This window comes from Phyllostomus discolor, chromosome 8 (assembly GCF_004126475.2).
Source record: "Phyllostomus discolor isolate MPI-MPIP mPhyDis1 chromosome 8, mPhyDis1.pri.v3, whole genome shotgun sequence".
NCBI classification, from domain to species: domain Eukaryota; kingdom Metazoa; phylum Chordata; class Mammalia; order Chiroptera; family Phyllostomidae; genus Phyllostomus; species Phyllostomus discolor.
In genome coordinates, this window is record NC_040910.2 from 48,009,641 (window position 1) to 48,031,645 (window position 22,005).

General features: G+C 53.5%; 3 protein-coding genes across 3 annotated transcripts; 2 read left to right on the forward strand and 1 right to left on the reverse strand.

The window, feature by feature from the left end:
- Positions 1 to 617: 617 nt before the first annotated feature.
- ABHD8 (abhydrolase domain containing 8) lies at positions 618 to 6,486 on the reverse strand. Its single transcript, XM_028521051.2, has 5 exons — positions 6,278 to 6,486; positions 4,365 to 5,112; positions 2,503 to 2,673; positions 2,160 to 2,376; positions 618 to 1,274 (listed from the first exon to the last, which is right to left on the reverse strand). Exons 2-5 carry the CDS (start codon positions 5,102 to 5,104, stop codon positions 1,104 to 1,106), a joined length of 1,299 nt encoding a protein of 432 aa, XP_028376852.1. The 5' UTR covers positions 5,105 to 5,112; positions 6,278 to 6,486; the 3' UTR covers positions 618 to 1,103.
- Positions 6,487 to 8,038: 1,552 nt separating this feature from the next.
- On the forward strand, positions 8,039 to 9,416 carry MRPL34 (mitochondrial ribosomal protein L34). Its single transcript, XM_028520834.2, has 2 exons — positions 8,039 to 8,358; positions 8,576 to 9,416. The coding sequence occupies exons 1-2, from the start codon at positions 8,285 to 8,287 to the stop codon at positions 8,787 to 8,789; spliced, it is 288 nt and encodes a 95-aa protein (XP_028376635.1). The 5' UTR covers positions 8,039 to 8,284; the 3' UTR covers positions 8,790 to 9,416.
- Positions 9,417 to 10,223: 807 nt separating this feature from the next.
- DDA1 (DET1 and DDB1 associated 1) lies at positions 10,224 to 20,558 on the forward strand. The gene is made up of 5 exons (XM_028519148.2): positions 10,224 to 10,372; positions 17,354 to 17,434; positions 17,653 to 17,704; positions 18,793 to 18,854; positions 19,867 to 20,558. The coding sequence occupies exons 1-5, from the start codon at positions 10,370 to 10,372 to the stop codon at positions 19,975 to 19,977; spliced, it is 309 nt and encodes a 102-aa protein (XP_028374949.1). The 5' UTR covers positions 10,224 to 10,369; the 3' UTR covers positions 19,978 to 20,558.
- The last annotated feature ends 1,447 nt before the right edge of the window (positions 20,559 to 22,005 follow it).

Sequence of the window (22,005 nt, forward strand, 5' to 3'; positions counted from 1 at the left end):
CCCAAAGGTTGCTGGTTCAGTTCCCAGTCAGGGCACATGCCTGGGTTGTGGGCCGGGTCCCCAGTGGGTGCATGCAAGACACAACCACACATTGATGTTTCTCTCCCTCTCTTTCTCCATCCCTTCCCCTCTCTCTAAAAGTAAGTAAATAAAATCTTTAAAAAAATAAAAAATAAATTAAAATCTTCATGACAAGAGCCGCCCTAAACCAAGCTGAGAGATAAGATGGGATAGCAAGAGGCACTGACTTGCTGTGTGACCTGGGGTGAAGGGGAGTCAGTGGACCAATGGATGTCAGGCATTCAGCATTGTACACAGTTGGCACACAATTATTGGTGCTCTAATCCCATGCAATATCCAGTGATCCTCACCTCAACCTCTGTATGGATCTCAGTTGAACCACTTCCTCCTCTCCTTGGACAGGGAGCTTACCCACTAACTATTTGCCCTCTAGGAATACTGCCCAAGCACCCTTGTGTTCACAGGAGGGAGGGGAAATTTGTGGAGCAATCCTGGAAGGCCCCGAGGGGGAGGCACCTGCATCAGCCCAATCTGTAGATGGGGAAACTGAGGCTCAGGGGAACATCTGCCCTGTGGTCACCCAGCACAGGTCCGTAGGCTTGGATTGTCACTTTTTATTGAGTTACAAGTTGAGATGTGCAGGTTCTGTGGCATCAGCCCCCCCATCCCTCCCGCCTTGGGCAACAAAAGCTACCAGTGCCAGGGAATGGGGGTGGGGGGTCTTGGGCAATGGGGCAGGGCCCCAAGGGTCCCTGGATCAAGCACAGCTGACATGTAAGACAGAATGGGGTGGGTGCCACCTTGGCCATGGCCATGGCTTTGGGAGGGGGCTTCTGTACAAGGTCATCCTTGGCAGAGGTCTCTGCTATAGCTATATGGGCCCTGGAGGACACAAGCAGAGTTGGGGGGTGTCCACCTGGCTCCCTCGAATGTCACGCCCAGCCCAGCCAGCCTGGGGCTTCTCCCCGGCCTGACCCCGCCCACCAGAGCAACTGCCTGCCCAGGTGGTCCTGGCTGCAGACCCCGTCACGTCACGGGCTCCCAGCCTCCTGCTCATCTGTGATGCTCTGCTGGCCCAGTGGCTACTTCTTCTCCTCCAGGGGTATAGGCAGGGGCGCTGGCAGGGCGTTGGGCGGGGGCTCGGGCTCCCAAAGCAGAAATTCATGTAGCAACGTGTTGACCGTCTCAGGGCACTCCAGCATCACCATGTGGCTTCCTTCATCTATGAGCTTCAGGAAGGCCAGGAGCAAGATCTGCGGGGGACATAGGCTCAGTGCATGTGCGACAGGTTGCCCTGTGACTCCCCACCAGCTACCTATGCCATGTAGCATCAGGCCGCAGTCTACCCTTCATAGTTCCACTTCCACCCAAGGGGGAGCTGGAGGACGGCCTGTCACCCTGCTGGAGCCCAACTTGGTATTCATCACAGTTATTTATGTTTCTACAATATGTCCAGAGCAGGGTTTCTCAACACCAGCACTACTGACATTTGGGGCCAATCCTTCTTTCCTGTGGGGCTGTCCTGTTCATTGCAGAGTGTTGAGCACATCCCTGGCCTCTACCACCAGATGCTGGTAGCACACTCCCTTTCCCACTAAGCCTCAACAACCAAAAAGTCTGCAGACATTTCCAAGCTCCCCTTGGCAGAGGTGCAGAATCATCTCTGGTTAAGAACTGCTGGTCCAGAGCTATCCCAAGTGTTAATGATCCTACGCCTCTTTTTGGCAATCTCTGATCTAAAGAGCCCCCTGGTCTGCTCTCCCAGAATTCTATAGCCTGCCCACTCATTGGTCACTTATACAAATCCCAGCTATGAAGAGTGCCTTTTGTTGAGTTACAAGTTGAGATGAGCAGGTTCTGTGGCACCAGCCCCCCCATCCCTCCCACCTTGGGCAACAAAATCCACCAGCGCTTGGGAATGGGGGGTGGAGGGTCTTGGACAATGGTGGGAGTCCCAAGGGTCCCTAGACCCAGCACAGCTGACAGTGCACAAGACTAATAGCTGGCCAGGACAGCCCTACTTTCTGGATTGCTTGATCTAAACTCTCATGTCCCTGAGGCTGACGAACATGGTCAAGTTCCCCTGGGCTATAGGAGGGGGATTTAGGAAGCCAATGGCTGGGGTGCTGAGCTCCTACCTCAGCCATGCGCTGGTCTTCCTCCACTGGCACAAACTTGTCGTGCATGCCATGGACAAGAAGGACAGGCACGGTAAGCTCAGCATGGTAGACCTCGTCGCCCTCGGGCCAGTACTGGCCACTCATCATGGCCCGCAGCACAAAGGACGACACATTGAACGCATTGCCCTCCTTCAGTAGCTGCTTCTCTTTGGCCCCTTGGCGGGCAAAACCAGCCCTGGTGGGAGGGAAACACCGCTGGAGCCCTCATGCCATTTGGCCCACCCAGGGCACCTCCATGGCAGCCTCCCCTCCCACACAACTTGGGGAGCTGCTGGGGTCAGCCAGAGCTGAGTTCACTCACTTGAGGAAGCTCCAAGCCAGGCAGGGCGACAGGCAGTGCAGGACACACGTGGGCATGTTGAAGATGGAGCAGAAGCTGGGCTCCAGGGCCGTGGGGCCCCCGCCGTTGATCATGATCACTTTGTGCACCAGGTCTGGGTATTCGTGCGCCAGGAACGTGCAGAAAGAGACACTGCCCAGTGGGTGGGTAGGGTTGAAGGGGGACAGTCAGCAGAGTACAGGCAGTGAGGGGGTTAATGTACACACTTTACCCCAGAGGCAGGTCCTTGAAGGCCAAGGTCCTTCCCCTAGGGTCTGTGGGCATTGGGAGAGGGTGAGGGATGGGTGGAGCATTTTGAATGTTCTGACATGGTGAGATTGTGTGTGTGTGTGTTGAGAGCAGATTTTTTTTTTTTTTGAGGATCTGAATCTAGAACTGTTATCAGATCCTCAAAGTCACCATGACCTCCAAAGGGATAAGAATTACTTGTTGCCAACTGTTGGGAAAGCCATCAGATTAAACAAACACTTTGGCTGCCCAGAGAAGGTCACTGTTTTCTGTGTATCCCTTCCCTTTAAGGATCTTCTCGTACTGACCCCTGGTGTGCCACATCTGCCTGCCTTATGCAAAGTGGAAGGGTGCAGCCTGAGCAGCCCCCCAGTCCAGCTCCTCATTCTCTCTAAAGCTGGCTGCTTATTTCTGTAAATGAAGTTTACAATTTTGTAAATCTGTAAAATATTTTATAAATAAAGATTTATTGAAACACAGCCACTCTCCTTTTTACAATAATGGCTGCTTTCCTGCTATGGCATGAGAGTGGTGAAATTCCAACAGAGACTGACATATGACTCAGAAACCTAAAATATTTACTGTCTAGCCCTTTGAGAAAAAGTTGGCCAATCTCTGCCATAAAGAAGGACAATGGGACAGGCAGGAGTTGGTGGACCTGACTCACTGAGTATCCTTGGGTAGACTGCTTAACCTCTCTGAGTTTCCATCTCCACACTGATGAAAGAGGAACTGTGCTGACCACATGGCATTGTTATGGGTCATAGGAACTATCACAGATGAGTGCTTATTTAATTGGAGGAATCATTTAGCATAAGCATCCACCTTGGGGGTTGTTATCACATAAAAAAAATAAGTTACCTCCCAGCCTTGCTTCCTTTCTTTCAGAAGGTTATGTAACACTTTTTTCTTGTGTAATTGCATGGGCTACAACCACTAAAACAATGATTCTCAATGTGGCTGGCTGTTTGGGTTCTGCCTTTCCTCCTGAGTAAAGGAGGGAGTGGTACCAAATAATGCTGATCAGGTGGCACCCAGGTCCAGAGTCTTCCATAGAGAAGGCTCTCATGTAAATGTGAGATGATATTGTCTATCACCTCTTTAAGGGAGAGTGAATTAAAGCAAACTGTGCCTTGTAAATAGAGTTTATGGAATTCCAATTAGTCCTTCCTTGGAGCCCTTGGGATCTCCAGGGCAAGCAATTTTTGAACTTAGTTGAAAACAGTGGTTTTTAGCCAGTAATAATTCTGTCCACTAGGGAAACTTGGCAGCATCTGAAGACATTTTTTATTGTCACAGTTACCACTAGACCATTCTGCTAGTGTTGTCTAGTGGGTAGAGGTCAGGGATGCAGCTAAACATCCTACAGGGCACATGAAAGCCCCTCACAGAAATGAATTACTGGACCAAAAATGTCAATAGTGAGAAATTCTGCTTTAAAACAATGTTAAACAATAGCAGTATTACTTAGAATCCCTGTCTCGTTGCAGATGTCAATGCGATTTTTTAATGGGGAAATCAGTTTTGTGATGGGGGTGTCCAGTCTCTGTCTGCCCCCACCACTTATCCCTACCCCTACCCCAGCATTGGCTCACCCGTAGGAATGCCCAATGAGCACATTTCGCTTCTTGGCATATCGCTTGAAGATGGCGCGCATGTCCTCCGCCAGCGCATAGAATGTATAGGCTGCAGCCACCTGGGGCGCTGAGCTGGCCCCATGGCCGGCCAGATCCGGTGCCACCACCTCATAGCCCAAGCGCACAAAAAAGTCCAGCTGCTCCTTCCAGATGGCCAGGGAGCCACCAACACCGTGGATGAAAAAGAGCACCACATCTGCCTGTGTGCCCTTGCAGCTGGTGATGCGCTTCTCACAGTCAATGTGGATGGTCCGCTTGGGGCGCCGGGCTCGCCGCCGTCGCCCGCTACTGCCACTCCCGGTGCTGACAGGGCCGGAGCGGCCATCGCTGCCCGCTGGGTCCGCCAGCTCCACCTCTAGAGAGGCTGGCGGCTCCCCAGAGCCATTCTGCCCGTGCAGGAGGTCAGCTCGCGGTGCCCGGCCCAGGTTCTCCACTAGTAAACGCCCGTTGCGGTACACAGTGATTCGGCGCTGACAGCGGACCAAGCCAGACTTGTCCCCCTGGGCTTCCTCAGGCAATGGTGGAGGTGGGGTGGGGGCCGGAGCGGGTCCAGCGTGCTTTACCCGCAGCACGCGGCCAGGCTTGACCTCCACGAAAGTGTAGCCATCGCTGGACTCAACGCTCTCCAGTGGCCCCACTGCATTGGGTGGAGCACCCAGCAGGCAGCAGAAGATCCCGTCGGTCACCCCGGTCAGCATGATGTGTCCTGTGAATGGGGGAGACAGCTAACTCTGGGACCCTCGAGGCTGGGAGCCCTCCACCCCCCACACCACCCAGTTCCCACACCTGTATCAAGTGAGTCACCCTGGGAGGCACATTCTAGGTGCCAGTTTATGGAGGACCAGAGCCAGCCAAGTACCAAGATATTCTGTCTGGTCAGTGCCTGAGTGGTGGTTGACCACGCTAGAGAGGACCTGGCTATGGCTGACCCCAAGAGGCCTCCGTAGGGAAGGTGGTGTAGTCAAGGGGGCCTTCCAGGAGGGGGGGGGAACATTGTGGCAAATGTGGCCCAGCCCTGAGGACCTCCCCTAGCTCAGTTTTATAGCAGTTATGGTTTCCTAAGCTTGCTCACTGATTCATTGATTCATGAATTCATTCACATATGCTCTCTTTGATTAACTCACTGTCACTAAACTAGCATGTTCTGCGAGCCTCTGAAAGCATCTAAAAATGCTCCAATCCCAAGACTCTAAGCCTGGCTCATGAAAGGTGAGGAGGCCCTAGGAGACAGAGTTTGGGACTGAGCACTAGAGGTTTTGTCCGTATCTCTCCAAGACCATGGGACGCGCTGGGTTTGTTTAACAGACTGACAAGCTGAGGCTAAAACACTGGATTCTGGGGGGCTGCCCAACCTCTAATGATGGAGATGAGGGTGGAGAAGGCAGTGCTCTGCCTGGGGGCCTCCAGGTCTCCATCCCACTCCCTGGGCCACCCCTCCCATGTCCATGGCAACCACAGGCAGTTACATAACTCAAGGGGGATACCCGCGCAGCACACCCCCATTGTTTAGGGCCTGGAGATGAGACCAACCCTTTCCTCTCCCCATCCTTGGCGCTCCGGGGATAACGCACGCCGCCGAAGGCCTTGGGTGGCCTATACTTGCTGACGGAGGGAGAGCAGGCCGCACCCCTCACCTCCCGCAGGGTCCCAAGCCGGGATTGCAGAGGGTAACACCGATGCGCCACGCCAGCCCGCCTCCCTAGCGCCAGGCCCCTGCCTCTGAAGTACCCACCAGTACTGTGGCGGGATCAAGGCCACTGGGGCCCCACGACTTCCAAACAGCCCGAGCACCGGCTTTGTGGACACTCCCCTCCGAACTCGAAGCCCTGGAGGCCTCGATGTCCCCTTACCAGGGCCCACTGCCCGCTCACCTCATCGAGGGCCCCGGGCCCGGGGCAGGGCAGAGGGGTCCCAGGGAAAGAAGCCAGCGTCCGCCTGCGGGCGTCGTTTACATGGTGGCGCGGGGTCGGACCCGGCGCTTCTACGCGGGACCGCGCGGGCCAGAGACGGTCAGCGAGGGGGCATCCCACAGCAGCTGAACAAACCGGCCCTTTAAGTCTCTCCCCGGGGGGGCGGAGCCGCGGGCCGACGGACGGGCATCTCGACCAATCGCAGCTGCAGACTGCCCTGCCCTAGTTAGAACTATCAATCAGAAGCGTCATCTCGGGATGGGGGCGGGCTCTGCGAGCAAAGGCCTAGCCCACTTCAGGGACATATAGAGGTAGAGGGATGTATTGGGCCTGCCTGGCCCACGGCCGAGAAGGGGTCACGTGTTGGGGTTTGCCGAGCTCAAGGGGACGGCGCCCAGATCTCCCTCGCGAATAGGATCCCTTCTGCCTCCGAACATCCCTATCCCCTCCAAATGAAGCCCCTGTGCCCTTCTCTCTGTGCTGACCTTTCCATTTAGAGACTCCTAGATAGTTTCAATTTCAGGTGGGGAAACTGATGCTCATGAAAGGCACAAGGTCATAAGGGAAGTGGAGTGGGGGGGGGTGGGCAGAGATGGACTTTGGAACCACGGTTGTTTGACTCCAACTCCTGTAAATTTATTCGTTAAAGCTTTAAACAGAAGTCTTAGCGCTATGGGTAATTAGGGAATTGGAGTTTTCCAGATGGGTCAATTTAACCGGTGACTCTGTGGTCCCAGCTGGAGTCAGAGAGCCCAGATTTCAAATCCAGCCTCTGCCCTTTGCAGATATGTGACCTTGGGCAAGTTGCTTTCCTGAGACGCCATTCATTTTTCTCTATGAAATTAATCCCCTCATGAGCTCTCTATGCAGGTGAAACAGCACTGTAAGCGTTCGATACTTTATTGGCACTATTGTACTGGTGTATAGTCCTGTAGTGGTTTGCTAAATGATGGTGCGGATAGGATGGGCTTCAGAGGACGAAGGGTTAACCATTCCTTGCCCACTGCCAACTCCTAAAATTTTCTGCCAGAGCTGTTAGGTCCAGCCACCCACTCCTGCCCACTCAAGTGCTCCAGGGAGACTATTGCAGCAAACACTCTCCACTCTCCAAGCTGGGAAATGCTGGAGTTCCTGCAGGGACTCAGCCCCAAGACAGGTCTTTGAGAGGCCCCGGGTCTTCCTGGAGAATGTGAGGAGAGCCATGTGGGGGCAGCGTTTAGGGAGAGAATATCAGAAAAGGGATTTAAAAAAGGCGAATAGGAGAATACCAGACATGAGGGTGTGGCCAAATTCATGGTTTGTGTGTGTGGCTTCACAAGCCTGCCCGAAGAGCTGGATATTTTCCCTGGGACAATGTGTGTGTGAGAAGGAAATGGGCTTAGATCTGAGTATTTGAAAAATCCTTCTAGAGTCCTAACTGGGGCACTGCCAACGGCAAGATTGCAAGCTTACAGACAGCAACTGGATCCCGGAGAGGAGCAGGGATTACCCTACGGACATCCAGCCAACTCAAGCTCAGGCCTCCTGGGCTCTCTGCCAGAGGAAAGCTGCCAGCCAGCTGTGTGCCATCTGCCTGGCTCCCGATAGAGGCAGGAGGATCAACTAGCCATTTCCTGCAGCTGCCACCAGCCGCGCCACCGCCACCCCAAGGCACCCTCTGCCAGGCAACGGAAGAAGGAACTACAACTCCCAGCAGACCTCGGGACACAATGCTTGTACGCATGCGCAAGACGAAGGCAAGCCGTTCTACTGTTACTGGTCCACAGGAGAAACTACACTATCCTGTGGGTACCGCCAGTCACGTCTTCGGCGCGCAAGAAGTAGAACTACAACTCCGGGAGACTCCCGCAGCAATGAAGGCTTCGCTGTAGAAGAAACTACATTTCCCAGAAGTCTCTGTTCCGCAGCTGCGGAGCCTGTGAGTTTCGGAATAGCTGGCGCGGGTGTCAACGTGCTCAGTTGCTAGACATGGCTCTCTTGGGCATGCCCGTGAGTCGCCTGTTGTGTCCTGTCAGTAGGTCGGCGGGGATACTGGGTGTCAGGTGAGTCCTTAGGGGAATTATCTCGGTATCGGGGGCTAGGCCCAGCTGTTTGCCTCCCAAACAACTTGCTACTGCCTTACGCACTTACTGAGCGCCTTTTGCAGCCAGGCTCGGTCCCGGCTCGGATCCGGAAATTCAGGCTTGGAGAGGTTGAGCGCATAACCGAAGTCACTTAGCGACCCCTCTGACCCTTCTCGCTGTCTCTCTACCCCTGCAGGTGGCTCCAGCCCCAGACCTTGTTGGGACTATCTGAAGGCTGGGGACTCCCCGGCACGCAGCCAAGCCGGGGCAAGGCGCGCGGGAATGAGTATCAGCCGAGCAACATCAAACGCAAGCACAAGCACGGCTGGATCAAGCGCTTGAGCACGCCAGCCGGCGTCCAGGTCATCCTTCGCCGCATGCTCAAGGGTCGCAAATCGTTGAGTCATTGAGCGCGACGCTGCCGATGGGAGCCCCCATCCCCATTAAAACATTTTCCTCCCTGCTGCTGTTTTTTGTGGGGAGTTTGGATGACTTAGACATGAGTGCTCCTCCAATTGTGGGGTTGGACTGGAAGGGCGAGTGGGAAATCAGACCTTGCCAAGTCCCTTTTTATGCTTTTGAAACAGGAAGAGTTTCTAACATACTGCAACAGTCCATGGAATAGTACAGTGAACCTCGTGTACTCACCCATTTCTGACCACCAATTACCTACAACCAGCCCTGCCCCTTCCTGTGTTGTTGTGGTGGTGGGGTTTTTTTGTTTGTTTGTTTTTGGAGCAAATCTGAGGCATCCGGTTATTCTGTAAATGTTTAAGAGTGCATCTCTCCAAGATAAGGGGCCTTTAGAACGTAATCACAAGACTTTTCACACCTAGACAAAGTCAGTAATTCCTTAATATCATTAAATGTCTAAATTTCCACTTGTCATATATAACTTTCACAGGTCTGGGAAGGCTTGTGAGGAGGCGGAAGGGATTTGAAACCTCACTTGTGCCTTGGCGATTTGATGTATAACTTTGAGCAAGACCTTAGCCTTCTGAGGCTCATTTGTTTCCTATAAAATAAGGTGTTAATTCTTTGCTGTGTTCCTGTTGGGGTAATAATATTTAGCTTTCACTTAGTAACCTATTCTGTACTTCCTCCTACTGAATCCTTGTCCTCACCCGTCTGTCACTTGAGGATTGGGGGGTAGGGGCTTGATTGGTACGCAGGCAAAGTGAACACAGCGGAGACAGGGCTATGGGAACCTAGAGAAGGCTCCTGACTTGGCTTTGGGAGAAATGCATTCAGAAAGATTCCTAGAGGAGGTCGCAAGGTTTAGGATGCCCAAAGGGAGAAGGGATTTCACAGGGGTCAAGATAAAAGGTGGACGAGGGCGACTGGTGGGGTCCAAAGTTTGGAGCCGAGGAGGTGGGGCTGGATTTTGGGGGGACTAGGGAACCACAGGAGGTATTTGAACAAGAGTGATTTGTCAGTTCAAAGACAAATGACTTTTAAAGAACTAGTGCGGGAGCTGTTTAGGTAAGCCGGAACCTAAGGTTGGGGCCCGGGGGAAGCTGGGAGTGGTGCGGTGGGCCCCTGTCTTCCGGGGCTGCGGTGGGAACCCGAAGAGACACCATATGAAAAAGCGTAACAAATAAACTACAGATCTGCTCAACCCCCGGAGTTGCAAACTACAAATCCCAAGAAGCTTCCGGGGCGCGGCCTCCGCCCACTTCCGGATTTTGCCGCCCTATCTCTTCCAAGTCCCGGGCGGGGTTTTGCTCTCTCAACCGAACTTGACCACGAAGAAGGAGGCGTGGCAACCAATGGGAACGTGACTTATGGTAAGTGGCCAGTGGGAGCGGGCAGAGACCGCATATTTTAGGGCGGGGCTAAAGGACGGGCCAATGACGGAAGGGCAAGGGCGCCATCCGGGTGGGCTGTGCCGTGGCTGGAAGTTACTGTGCGGCGGCGGCTAAGAAGGCGGCTGTGGTGGCGGTGGTGGCGGCTGAGGCGGTAGCTGAGGTGGCGACGGAGGAAGCAGAAGATGGTAAGAGCGGCCGCCAGGCCCGAGCTCCCCATTCGCGCGACAAAATGGCGCCGCGATCCGCCCACCTCCAGTAATCCCCGAATCCCCTACTTCTCTGCCCCGCTCCACAGGCCCGACCCCGCCCCTCTCTCTGACCTATAACCTTCGACCCCTGGGCCCCTCTGTGAGCTTCCTGCTGACCCCGCCCCGGTTTCTCCGACCCTTGACCCCACCTGGGTGTGTAGGCCCTCACACCTCATTCATTTCCGGGTCGTGGCTCCTCTGGAAGTCGCCTACGGTGAGGATGGGGGGTGTCTCCTGAGACCCTCAGCTCTAGCCTCTTTCTCGGCGCGCCGGGCCACGGCCTCCTGTTCGGGAGGGTTTGGGAGGCCGGTCTGGGCGTCGGGACGGGGGAGGGGGCTTGACTTCGTGACATGCGTTCTTTGTCGCCAAAGGAAGTGCGACATCGCAGACTGTCTGGATCCCCCAGAGCCCTAGCCCCACCCCACTATTCAGGGCGCCAACCTGCCCTTTAGAGGGAGCAACTTCATCTTTTTTCGTATCCAGACCTCATAGGGTTGTGACAATTTAGGGAATGACGCTGTAAAGGGTTTAAGACAGTGAAGTTAACAGATAAGCTGGGTGACTCCGGGCCTGTGACATCCTTTCCCTGGCCTCCTCATCTTGAATCGGGGATAATGCCATCTGCTAGTTGGGACTTTAAAATCCCCTTTGGGCCACTCGCTCATCCTGGGTTCTGGGTGTGGTGGTTCTTTGGGGTTCAGCTTCCCAGCCTGTAAAAGTGAAATGGTGACCCAGCCTCGGAGTTGGGCTGAAGCCCCACCCCTGCCACCTGCCACTATTTGGCATCCGCAGGGCTGACAGGGGTGATGGAAACTTGTCTGGACAAGTCAAAACCCCAGGGTTTCAACCCACAAATCACAGTCCTTGGGATGAGCAAAAGAAGACTGCTGGTCAGGAAGGAGATGGAAAAGTGGGTTCCTAGAATTAGGGTACCCCAGCCTGGGTGGTGTTCTGGATTCGTCACTGCAAGCTCTCTGCCCACACCCAGCCTGTAAGAGGGCTCTGTTGGCGCTGCCTCCAGGACACGACCTCAGTCTTTCCACGGCTCCCCACCCCAGCCCAGGCTCTGCCGTCTCCTGTCTGGATGTCTGCGCCAGGCTTCTCCCTGGTCTCCTTGTCTCCATCTACCCCACTGGCAGTTTGTAATTTGCCTGAAACCATATTATAACTCTTTATAACTTATAAAATGCTCCAGAAGCTTCCTGTTGTAACCCAGATGAAGTCCCAGTACCCAAGACCCCTGCCCACTTCTATGACCTCAACTCTAGTCTCTGCACTCCTCCCGCCCAGAGCTCCAGCCACACTGGCTTTGTTTTCATGTCCTCACCCTTCAGGTCCCTGCCACCCCCATGCTGTTTCACATGCTGCTCCTGTTTGGAATGCTCTGCCTCCTGTGAGCAGCACCTCCTCAGAGGGCCCCTTGGTGACTTCAGCCTCAGCGTCTCTCTTTTAGCACAACACTTCTTTTCCTCACCTTGCATGGGTTGGGTCACTGTGGGCTGTCCAGAGGGGGACTGACACACAGATGTTCAGTAAGTGTTTCCCAAGGCAGTGGACAGCATCTGGGCTGAGCTGTGGCTAGGATTTGTCTGGCTGAGGTGAGGATTTCTCTCTGTGTCTGAGGACTTGTTTCCCTGCCTACCTGACCGGAAGTACAGGCAGAATCCTATCTTTGTACATTTATTCAACACAAACGCAGTGATGCTAACATCTTCATTCTGGAGAGTTCTGTGCGAAGCTCTTTCCCTGTGTCTTACTGAGACTCAGAACAAGCCTTGCAGGAAGCCCTGTTGTGACCCCTGCCTGGTTCACTGGACAAGATGCTGGGCTGGGAGGTCATGTAGCCAGGGAGGAGCCCAGACTGGATTGAGTGCAGGTCTGAGGCCCCTGACCCTTTTGACGCTCCGCTGCTTGCCCCATGTGAGCCCCATCAGGGTGAAATCAGCCCTTCCTTGCCCTCTGCCCTTACGGAGGCGCCAGTCTAGCAAGGGAGGTGAGCATGTAAACAGATGCCTTCCTCAGGGTCTGAGTGCAGCTCTGGCAGAGGCCCCTGAGGTGTGTGGAGAAGGAAGGGGCAGGGGACTGTTGTTGAGCTGGGCAGAGAGGTTGGCAGGTGTTTCCCACATGGAAAAAAGAGGAACATTCCTGGAGGGTGGCCCAGTGTGGGCTAAATGTGTTTGTGGCAGGAGGCAAGTGAGGACCAAGCTCAGCCAAAGCTGTGAAGGGCTTTGAGCCAAGATAAGGACCCCGTCCTCATGCTTCAAGTCTCAGCACTTGTGTCATTGCTGCTCTGCAACCTTCCCTGACCCTTCCTCCCCTCCCCTCCAGACCAGCAGACTTTCCCCTCACTGCCTTGGGTGTGACACAGCATCTCAGGGTACCCTCTTCTCGGGCCCATTTTACATTCACTGTGCAGTCCCTTGATCCATCCCTCTGTGCCTTGCATGGGGTGCTCCTGGGGTCAAGAGCAGGTCTGCTGTGCCCTCCCAATGCCCTGGTGCCTGGCTTGGGTCTGCTACATAGGAGGGTTCCCAGAAAGCCTGGCTGGCTGAATGAAGCTGGCCCCATAGTCTTGGGTTGAGCTGGGGCAGGAGAGGCAGGGGCGAGTGGCTTTGAGCTGTCTTTGGAGCAGTAGGTCACCCAAATGGGAGAGCCACCTCCTGGGTGGGAGCAGGATGCTTGTCCACACTGGGGCTCGCACTGGGGGTGCCCCAGAGGTGAGGATACCTGTTCCTGCCTGCCTCAGAGGGTGGTGGCAGATCACCTGAACAGTGGCTTTCCCAAGGATGCAGCACCTAGGCTCAGGCATGGGGATGGATGGGGATGGACCCCCAAGGCCTTGAATTTCAGACAGGGAAACTGAGCCACTGGAATGTCACATAACAAGAGCTTGGCCTCTGAGGGCAAATCTGGATTCAAATTGTCTTCCTCATTTTCTTGTTGGGGTTGGATCATCTCAGATGAGTGTCATGACCTTTCTGCCTCAGTTTCCTTATTTTTTAAAATATTTTATTTATTTTTAGAGAGGGGAGGGAGAGAGGGAGAGACAGAGACAGAGAGACAGACATCAATGTGTGGTTGCTGGGGGCCATGGCCTGCAACCCAGGCATGTGCCCTGACTGGGAATCGAACCTGCAATGCTTTGGTTCGCAGCCCGTCCTCAATCCACTGAGCTACACCAGCCAGGGCAGTTTCCTTATTCTTATGACAGAGTGATTCCAGACCAGAAAGCCCCTGGTCGGGGGCAGGCCATGTGGGAAACCCCTCCTTGGCTGTCCCATTCCAGGCAAGATGAGAGTGTTACACTGTTGCTCTACTGAGAAGTCACTCTCTGCCCACAGCTCCTGGCCTTTATCCTTCCCCTTCACCCCCATGCTTTTGTGCTTGAGTTTCCTGAGGTAGACACTGCTCCCACTGGCTTTTATTTGTCCATCTTGTGGCTGAGTCTTGTCCCCCCTCCCCTCTCCCCACCAGAGTCAGGGTCCTTCTGCTCCAGAGCCCTCGCCCTTGCTTGCCCAGTGTCAGCTAACAAGCTGACCCCAGAGTCCCAGGGGTAAAGGACTTTTCAAGAGTCGGTCCATGAAAGAATTCTGTTGCTGGCTCTCTAGCACTTTGTGGGCCTGAGATCTCTGGGGCTGCCCCAGGCAAAAGGTGGCAGGGAGGAGCATCCTGCTCCCTCTCGTCTCGGGCATTTACCCTGGGAGGCCTCCCCTTCATGGGGCAGCCTTTGGGTGTGGGAACCCTAGGGGCAGCCCCTAAGCTGACCCTGGACCCACACAGTGCTTTAGAAAAAGTTCAGCCAACCCTAAAAGCCTGATGCTATACCACTGAAGTTGGATTTCCGGGTTTTCTTGGAACTTGGGAGCCAGTCAGTCCTGGGCTCCCAGTTCTTGTCTCAGCCACCCTGCCCCCTTCACCCAGGCTTCTGGTCATCACTCCCATTTATTGCCATGGTGGCACGTGGGGTTTTTTATGGTGGACAAGACATTCTCCATCTGGGTATCTATTAAAGATGGAGAAACGGAGACAAGACTGGGAGTTTATTCTTTTATTTTTTTGAAGTATATTTTATTAACCTGGCTGGTGTGACTCAGTGGATTGAGTGCCTGCCTGAAAACCAAAGGGTTGCAGATCTGATTCCCAGTCAGGACACATGCCTGGGTTGCTGGCCAGATCCCCAGTAGGGGGTGCATGAGAGGCAACCACACATTGGTGTTTGTTGCCTCTCATTCTCCCTCCCTTCCCCTCTAAAAATAAGTAAAGATAATCTTTTTTAAAAATTTGAAGTATGTTTTACTGATTATTACAGTTGTCCCAATTTTTCCCTCTGTCTGTCCCATACCCCTCTTCCCTCCAGCAATCCTTCCTGCCTTAGTTCATGGCCATGGGCCATATTGATAAGTTCTTTGGCTTCTCCATTTTATATACTATTCTTAACATCCCCCTATCTATTTTGTGCCTACTGTTTGTGCTTTTAGTCCCTGCATCTTTTCCTTCATTCTCCCCTCTCCCCCTCCCTGCTGATAACTCTCTGTGTGATCTCCATACTTATGATTCTGTTCCTGTTTTGGTTGTTTGCTTACTTTGTGTATTTATTTTTTTAGATTCAGTTGATCATTGTGAATTTGTTGCCTTTTTTTTTAAGATTTTAATTATTTATCTTTAGACAGAAGGGAAGGGAGGGAGAAAGAGAGAGGGAGATGCATCAATGTGTGGTTGCCTCTCACATGCCCCCTAATGGGGACCTGGCCCACAACCCAGGCATGTGCCCTGACTGGGAATCAAACCTATAACCCTCTGGTTTGTATGGGGGCATTCAATCCACTGAGCCACACCAGACAGCAATTTGTTGCATTTTTAATGTTCATAGTTCTGGTCTTTTTCTTATGTAATTCTCTTTAATGTCTCATATAATAAGGGCTTGGTGATGATGAACTCTTTTTAGCTTTATCTTGTCTAGAAAGCACTTTATCTACCCTTCCATTCTAAACGATAGCTTTGCTGGATAGAGCAATCTAGGTTGTAGGTCCTTGCCCTTCATAACTTTGAATACTTCTTGCCAGTTCCATCTAGGCTTCAAAGTTTCTTTTGAGAAGTCAGCTGGTAGTCTTATGGGAACTCCTTTGTAGGTAACTCTTTGCTTTTCTCTTGCTGCTTTAAGAGTCTCTTTTTATCTTTAACCTTTGGCATTTTGATTAATATGTGCCTTGGTGTGTTCCTCTTTGGATCCAGCTTGTTTGGGACTCTGTGTGCTTCCTGGATTTGCATGTGTCGATTCCTTTGCCAAATTAGGGAAGTTTCTTTCATTATTTTTTCAACTAAGTTTTTGATTTCTTACTCTTCCTCTTCTCCTTCTGGCATCCCTATGATTTGGATGTTGGCATGTTTGGCAATGTACCAGAGACACCTTATACTGTCCGCTTTTTTTTTTGGAATCTTGTTTCTTCATTCTATTCTGGTTGAATGTTTAGCTCTTCTTTTTGTTCCAAATCATTAATATAAATCCCAGCTTCCTTCCCTTCTCTGTTGGTTCCCTGTAGATTTTTCTTTATGTCACTTACTGTAGCCTTCATTTCTTCCTTTATGTTGTTGCCATACTCAATGAGTTCTTTGAGCATCCAGATCACCAGTGTTTTGAACTCTGCATCTGATAGGTTGGCTGTCTCTCCATTTCATTTAGTTCTTTTTCTGGGGTTTGGTTTTGTTCTTTCATTTGGGCCTTAATTGCCTCCTCAATTTGGCAGCCTCCCTGTGTTTGTTTTTGTGTATTATGTAGAGCTGCTTTGATTCCCTGTCTTAGTAGTATGGCCTGTTGTTGAGAAGGCACCTGTAAATTGTGTGGGGCAGAGTCTTAGGTAATCACCAGGCGGGGCAAGCTGCTTCACCCCTTTGTGACTCTGCATGGGGGGAGGGCTCGGAGAGGGGACTGTGCTGCTGCCTGGCTTCTGGAGGTTTGCCTGGCACTCACTCTTTTTCCAGTCACTTCACCCACTTCCTATATGTGACTGGTGCCCTTCCAGCTGTTGCCCTGGGGTTGAATCCCAGAGTGGGCGGGTTTATGTAGGTTTTAAGACTGTGCAGGTCCTTTAAGCAGAGTTTCCTGAAAATATGGCAGTTTCTTCTGCCACCCCAATCCCCACTGGTTTCTATAGCCAGAAGGAATTTCTCTTACTGGTGCTGGAACCCTGGGCTATGTGGTCTGGCCTGGGACTGAGATCTCTGGCTCCAAAGGTATCCCCCACACCAAGTTTTATCCACCACAGGAGAATATGGGACTGCCCATGTCTCTTCTGCCGTCACCACCTCTCTGCGCCACTGTGCCTCTCTGCCTGTCTTTGCGTCTCCGCCCCTGCTACCCATCTTGGATGAATGTGGCTTATTTAAATCCTTGGTTGTCAGACATCTATACAGCTTGATTTTCTGACAGTTCTGGGTGTTATTTGTTATGAGGTTTAGTTGTGCTTCTTTATGTGATTGCACAAGCAGGTGAAGAGTGTCTACTTCTACCTCCATCTTGACCGGAAGTCCAAGACCAGGAGTTTAATATTCAGCCAGGCACAGAGGATAGATCTGCAGTTGGACACGCCTGGTCCATCTTCTCACTCTGCTGCTTATTTGTGGTGTGACTTAAAAAAATGGACTTGTGCTCTCTGAGCCTAAGTTTCCCCACCTCTTGCCAGGTTACAGGGCTGTTGTGAGGACCTGAGGTAGAACGTGCACTTCCTTTGGGCTTGGTTACTTTTCTCTGGTCATACAGTGTACACATTAGGTGGCCAGCTCAAGCATGTGTTCCCAGAAACTTACAACACAACAGAAAGAAGGACACTGCAAGTCACCTGGAAGCCTGACCTCCCACCGCAGGTGTTCCAGGGCTGGCCCTTGCGGGGTTTCTCACTTACCGTCTTCCCTGTCTTTTAGGCAGATTTTTTGAAAGGACTGCCCGTCTACAACAAAAGCAATTTTAGTCGATTTCATGCTGACTCTGTGTGTAAAGCCTCGGTGAGTACAGGTTCAGGGAGCTATGGGTGTGGCGGGGGGGTGATGTGCACTTCCCCATCAGCATCTTGCTGGGAGCAGAGGCCGATCTTTAAGCCCATCTCCACCTAAGATCTTTACACATTTTCTGATCTGCATTGGAGGGTGGGTTCCGAATCAACGGGTTAGGGGACTCTCATCACCCCATACTTCTAATCCACCTCTTCCGGACCCTCCCACAGAATCGACGCCCCTCAGTCTACCTGCCCACGAGGGAGTACCCATCCGAACAGAGTAAGTGGCCCGTCACTCTGTCTTGTGCAGGCTGCTGAGGGGAAAGGTTGGAGGGTAGTGCAGGAGGTGGCTCATGGGATGCTGGTCAGCTCCTAGCCCTTGGGAACAGCAGGAAGCATGGCTTGCTGCAGGACCCGCCTCATCTCTGCACTCTGACATCCACATCCAGCCCCTTGGGGGCCTCAGTTGGCCCTCGTCTATCACTCACTGACCCTCTCCCCATCACCTGACAGGTGTCCCCTATCAGCTTCACGACACAGACCCCAAAACAATTACTGTGGGGCAGAGACCTGGTCCAGCCTGGGTGGACAGCATGGGCAGGGCTTATCCAGATGGAAGGGCCTGCAGGGAAAGGCCTGGAGCCTGCAGAGCGGGAAGCAGTTTATCATGGTCATCATGTTTTTTATTTTCATTTTTTCTTTTTAAAGATTTTATTTTATTTTTAGAGAGAGGGGAAAGGGAGGGAGGAAGAGGGAGAGAAATATCAATATGTGATTGCCTCTCACAAGCCCCTACTGGGGACCTGGCCCACAACCCAGGCATGTGCCCTGACTGGGAATTGAACTGGAGACCTTTTGATTCGAGGGCCGGCACTCGGTCCACCAAGCCACACCAGCCAGGGCCACAGTGTTTTATTTTAGCCACGGAAGAGCATGCACAGGGACCCTGATGGTTGGCTTCCGTGGTCACTGGGGTGCAGTTGTGTAGATCTGTGCTGCTGGTTGGCCTGGGGAAACACATGCATGAGCCTGCGGGCAGGAGCCCCTCCTGAGACTCAGTGTGGAGACCTGAATGCAGTAGTGGACTCCACCTTTCTGAGAAGCAGGGATCCCAGAGCAACTGGCTTGAGCCCTTGGTAGTCACTGTGGGCTCAGGAGGGAAAATGCTTGGCTTCCTGAAAACTTCCAGGTTGGGGTATTGACCTGAGTCCCAGAGAAGCCACTCAGGGCAGAGACGGCTCTGGAGGCCAAGGAGGGATGAGCACCATCCTGGGAAAGGCAGTGCTGGCCAGGATGGAGGCTGGACCATCTGCAGCTGTCTACTGGTAGCCTCTTCCTACAACTTTATCTTTCCTCTTTCTTCCTTAGTCATTGTGACAGAAAAAACGAACATCCTTTTGCGCTATCTACATCAGCAATGGGACAAAAAGGTGAGGCTCGTGGGATTTGGGTGCTGGGACTTGGGGAACACAGTGACCAGCACAGGGCCTCTGAGTGGGGGAGGGACATGGGTCTGGGAGATCAAGGGTTCGAATGAAATCTTGAGGGCTGAATAGGAGTTTGATAGGCAGTCCAGGAGAGGGAAGAATGTTCCAGAAGAGGGAATGGCAGTGCAGAGGCCACAGAGCTCTGATGCTTGGACGGGCAGGGGCTTGGCCAGCTGTACCAAGGCTCAGGCACCTCCAAAACCCAGCCTCTGCGGCTTGTAGCCAGCACAGCCCTGGTGGCAGCTGGACGCTAGTGTTATTATCTGGAGTCTTTCTTCAGTGGCAAAACATGCACATGATTAAAATCCAGGTGGTACATGAGTGTGTGGCTGATGTGGAAAGTCATCTCTCCTCCCCTCCCCTCCCCTGGAGAGGCTTCCTTTTTAACATGCCGGATGTTTTTTCTTTCTTTATTGAAAATCTCCACATACTGCTTCGTAACAAGATCAGTTTGTTTTTTCACCTAACATTGAACATGTGACAGCAACCTGCTCTGGGCGGGATGGAAGAAGGACCCCATGGTGAAGTGACTGCTTAGAAAATGAGCTCCTGGCCTACGCTAGCCCCTCCTCAGCCCCACAGGCCTTGGTTCCCACCAGTAGGGAAAGGTTTTCCCAAACTGGGGCCACCTTCCTCTCCTGCGGCAGTGCATGGGCTTCCCCAGGGCTCACGAGGGCCCTCTGTCCTTCAGCAGGGTGCATAACTTCTCGGGACATTTTGGGCCGTATGTGGGTCCTTGTGAGCCATGGTGACTCTTTGCAGCGCTCATTACAGGCCCACAACCCCTAGGGACTGTGGCTTAGTGGGGCAGGTCCGGTGGTACAAGGGGCTGCCCAACCAGGGGCCTTGGGTTGACTTCGTCCCTCTAGACCCAGCTCTTGTGACCCCTGCAGCAGGATTTGGGGAGGTTAGCCAAGTGAAGTCTCAATGGCCCTCTCCTTCCCTTGTCCCCCAGAATGCTGCCAAGAAGAGAGACCAGGAGCAAGTGGACCTTGAGGGTGAGAGCTCGGCTCCCCCCCGAAAAGTCGCACGGACCGACAGCCCAGACATGCACGAGGACACTTAAGACTCACACTCCCCGATAGGTGCCTCCTGTCTTGTCTGCTCCTCACCCGCCTGCCGTGTGTAAGCACCCTGTCCGCCCGCCCCGCCGGCCTGCCCGCCCACACCCTGCCATGCACACCACTTCCAACCTCATAGGAGCCGATGTATTTATTTTCCTTGAGTCTTTATTTATGCTGTAAAATGTACCGAGCGATGGTTAAAGGGTCAGACCCCGTAGTGTGATGTTGGTAGATGCTTCTTAAAAAACAACATTGTTACTCACTGTCCCACCCCACCCCAGACCTCCTCCTCCTGCTCCCCAGTCTTCTGGAGAACCAGAGTCTGTCTGTGAGTGTCTAGAGATGAGCCCTGCTGCAGCTGGGTGACTGGGGTGGGGCCCTTCTCCCCACTTCCGTCCACTGGTCTGGCCTTAAAGACTCGGCCTTGACTCTAGTTCCACCGGGACCTATTCTATGCCCGGACCCTGCTCTGAGAGCTCGCCACAGGGAGAAGTCAGCTCTTCCGGATCTTTCTCTTAAGTCATTTTATCATGGACTGGTGCGTGCTCCGTGTCCACCCCAATAAAAGGATCTTTCCTACTTGCTCTTGCGTCTTTGCTCCACGTGCCTCGGCCCCAGAGGACCAAGCCACTGAGAGTTGTCTCATCATCACCAAGAGGAGCCAAGAGGGGCCTCCATTAGCTGGGTCCCCAGGACCAGCTGGACTCTCCTGCAGGCCTGCTGCAGCCGTCTTGCCCAAAGCCATGCCCTCCCTGGACCCACCCTTCTGCTTCACCTGTCAAGTGTTCCTGATGATCAGGACACCCCCAAGAGACCGTCCGCACCACCAAAGACAGAGCAGTGGTGGACCCCACACCCAGGACATTGACAAGCAGGGTGGCATGCCCACCAGCCACTGTGGAGACAGTCCCTGGTTCCAGAAGAAGATACATGGAGTGCAGCGGAGCGAAGGGGGCTTTCAGGCTCCAGGCAGAAGGTTTGAGGCCCTGAGCACTAGGCCCAGAGTAGGGGGGTGGGGCGGGGGAGGCTGCTGCTTCCCCCACCAGCCCTGGATGGGGACTGCAGTATTAGGGGGTGGTGAGGAGTTGGGTCATGGAGCTAGAAGGGGTGCCTGCTCCAGGTTTTCCTCATGGAGGGTCCTTCCTGAGACAGACTGCTTGGGTCTGGGCTGCCTAGTACCACCCTGGGTGGCAGATACCAGCGTAGGCCACCCAGTTGTGTTGTGAGGGCAAGGGGTTATACTTCCCAGCTCTGGGCAGTTTCTGCACCAGGGCCTCCGTGTTGGGTCCCTGTGGTCACAAGGCAAGGGCTTGGGCAGTGCAAGCTTGCCAGTGGTTGTGCAGATGTGGCCAAGTCCCAGAGGCTCTTTGGCCCACTAGGAATCCCATTCCCAGGGGCTGGGCCGACCCTGGGCCGGCACACGGAGTTGCTGATTGTTAATGTCTGAGAAGCCATGGGGCAGAGCAGAAGCAGGTGACACCTGCACCCTTGCCTTCCTGGCCCTGGTTCCCCTTTGCATCATGCCAGTGCCATTTGTGGCGGGGGGGGGCCACAGCCATGCCCCACCCAGACATTTCTGTGGTTTCTCGGGTGTAGGCCCCTCAGCTGGCCTCTGCCCACTCCTCCTGCCTTTAGGGCCCCCATTACTCTGCTCCCCAAACACCAAACTCTGCCTTCCCACACCTCTGTGCCTTTGCACAGGCTGCTCTCCTGCCTCCAGTGAACCCCGATTTCTCTTTCAGGGCCCTCCACAGTTCCCCTTCACGCTGGCTCCCCAAGTCCTGGGGTGGGGCCTGTTCAGGCTCCAAGACTTTGGGTGTGGATGAGGTGTGGAGAGAGGCCCCATCTGTCCCTGATCACATGGGGAAACCCCAGCTACTTGGGTAGGACAGCAGTCCCACAGTGGGGCATCCTAGCCACCCCCCACTCCACCCTGTCCAGGGATCTCTGAAATGCAGCACCCCCTCAACATTTCAACTTGGGCGCAAGGTGCCTTCTGGCTTTCATCCCCTAAGTCCTCCCCACTGCCC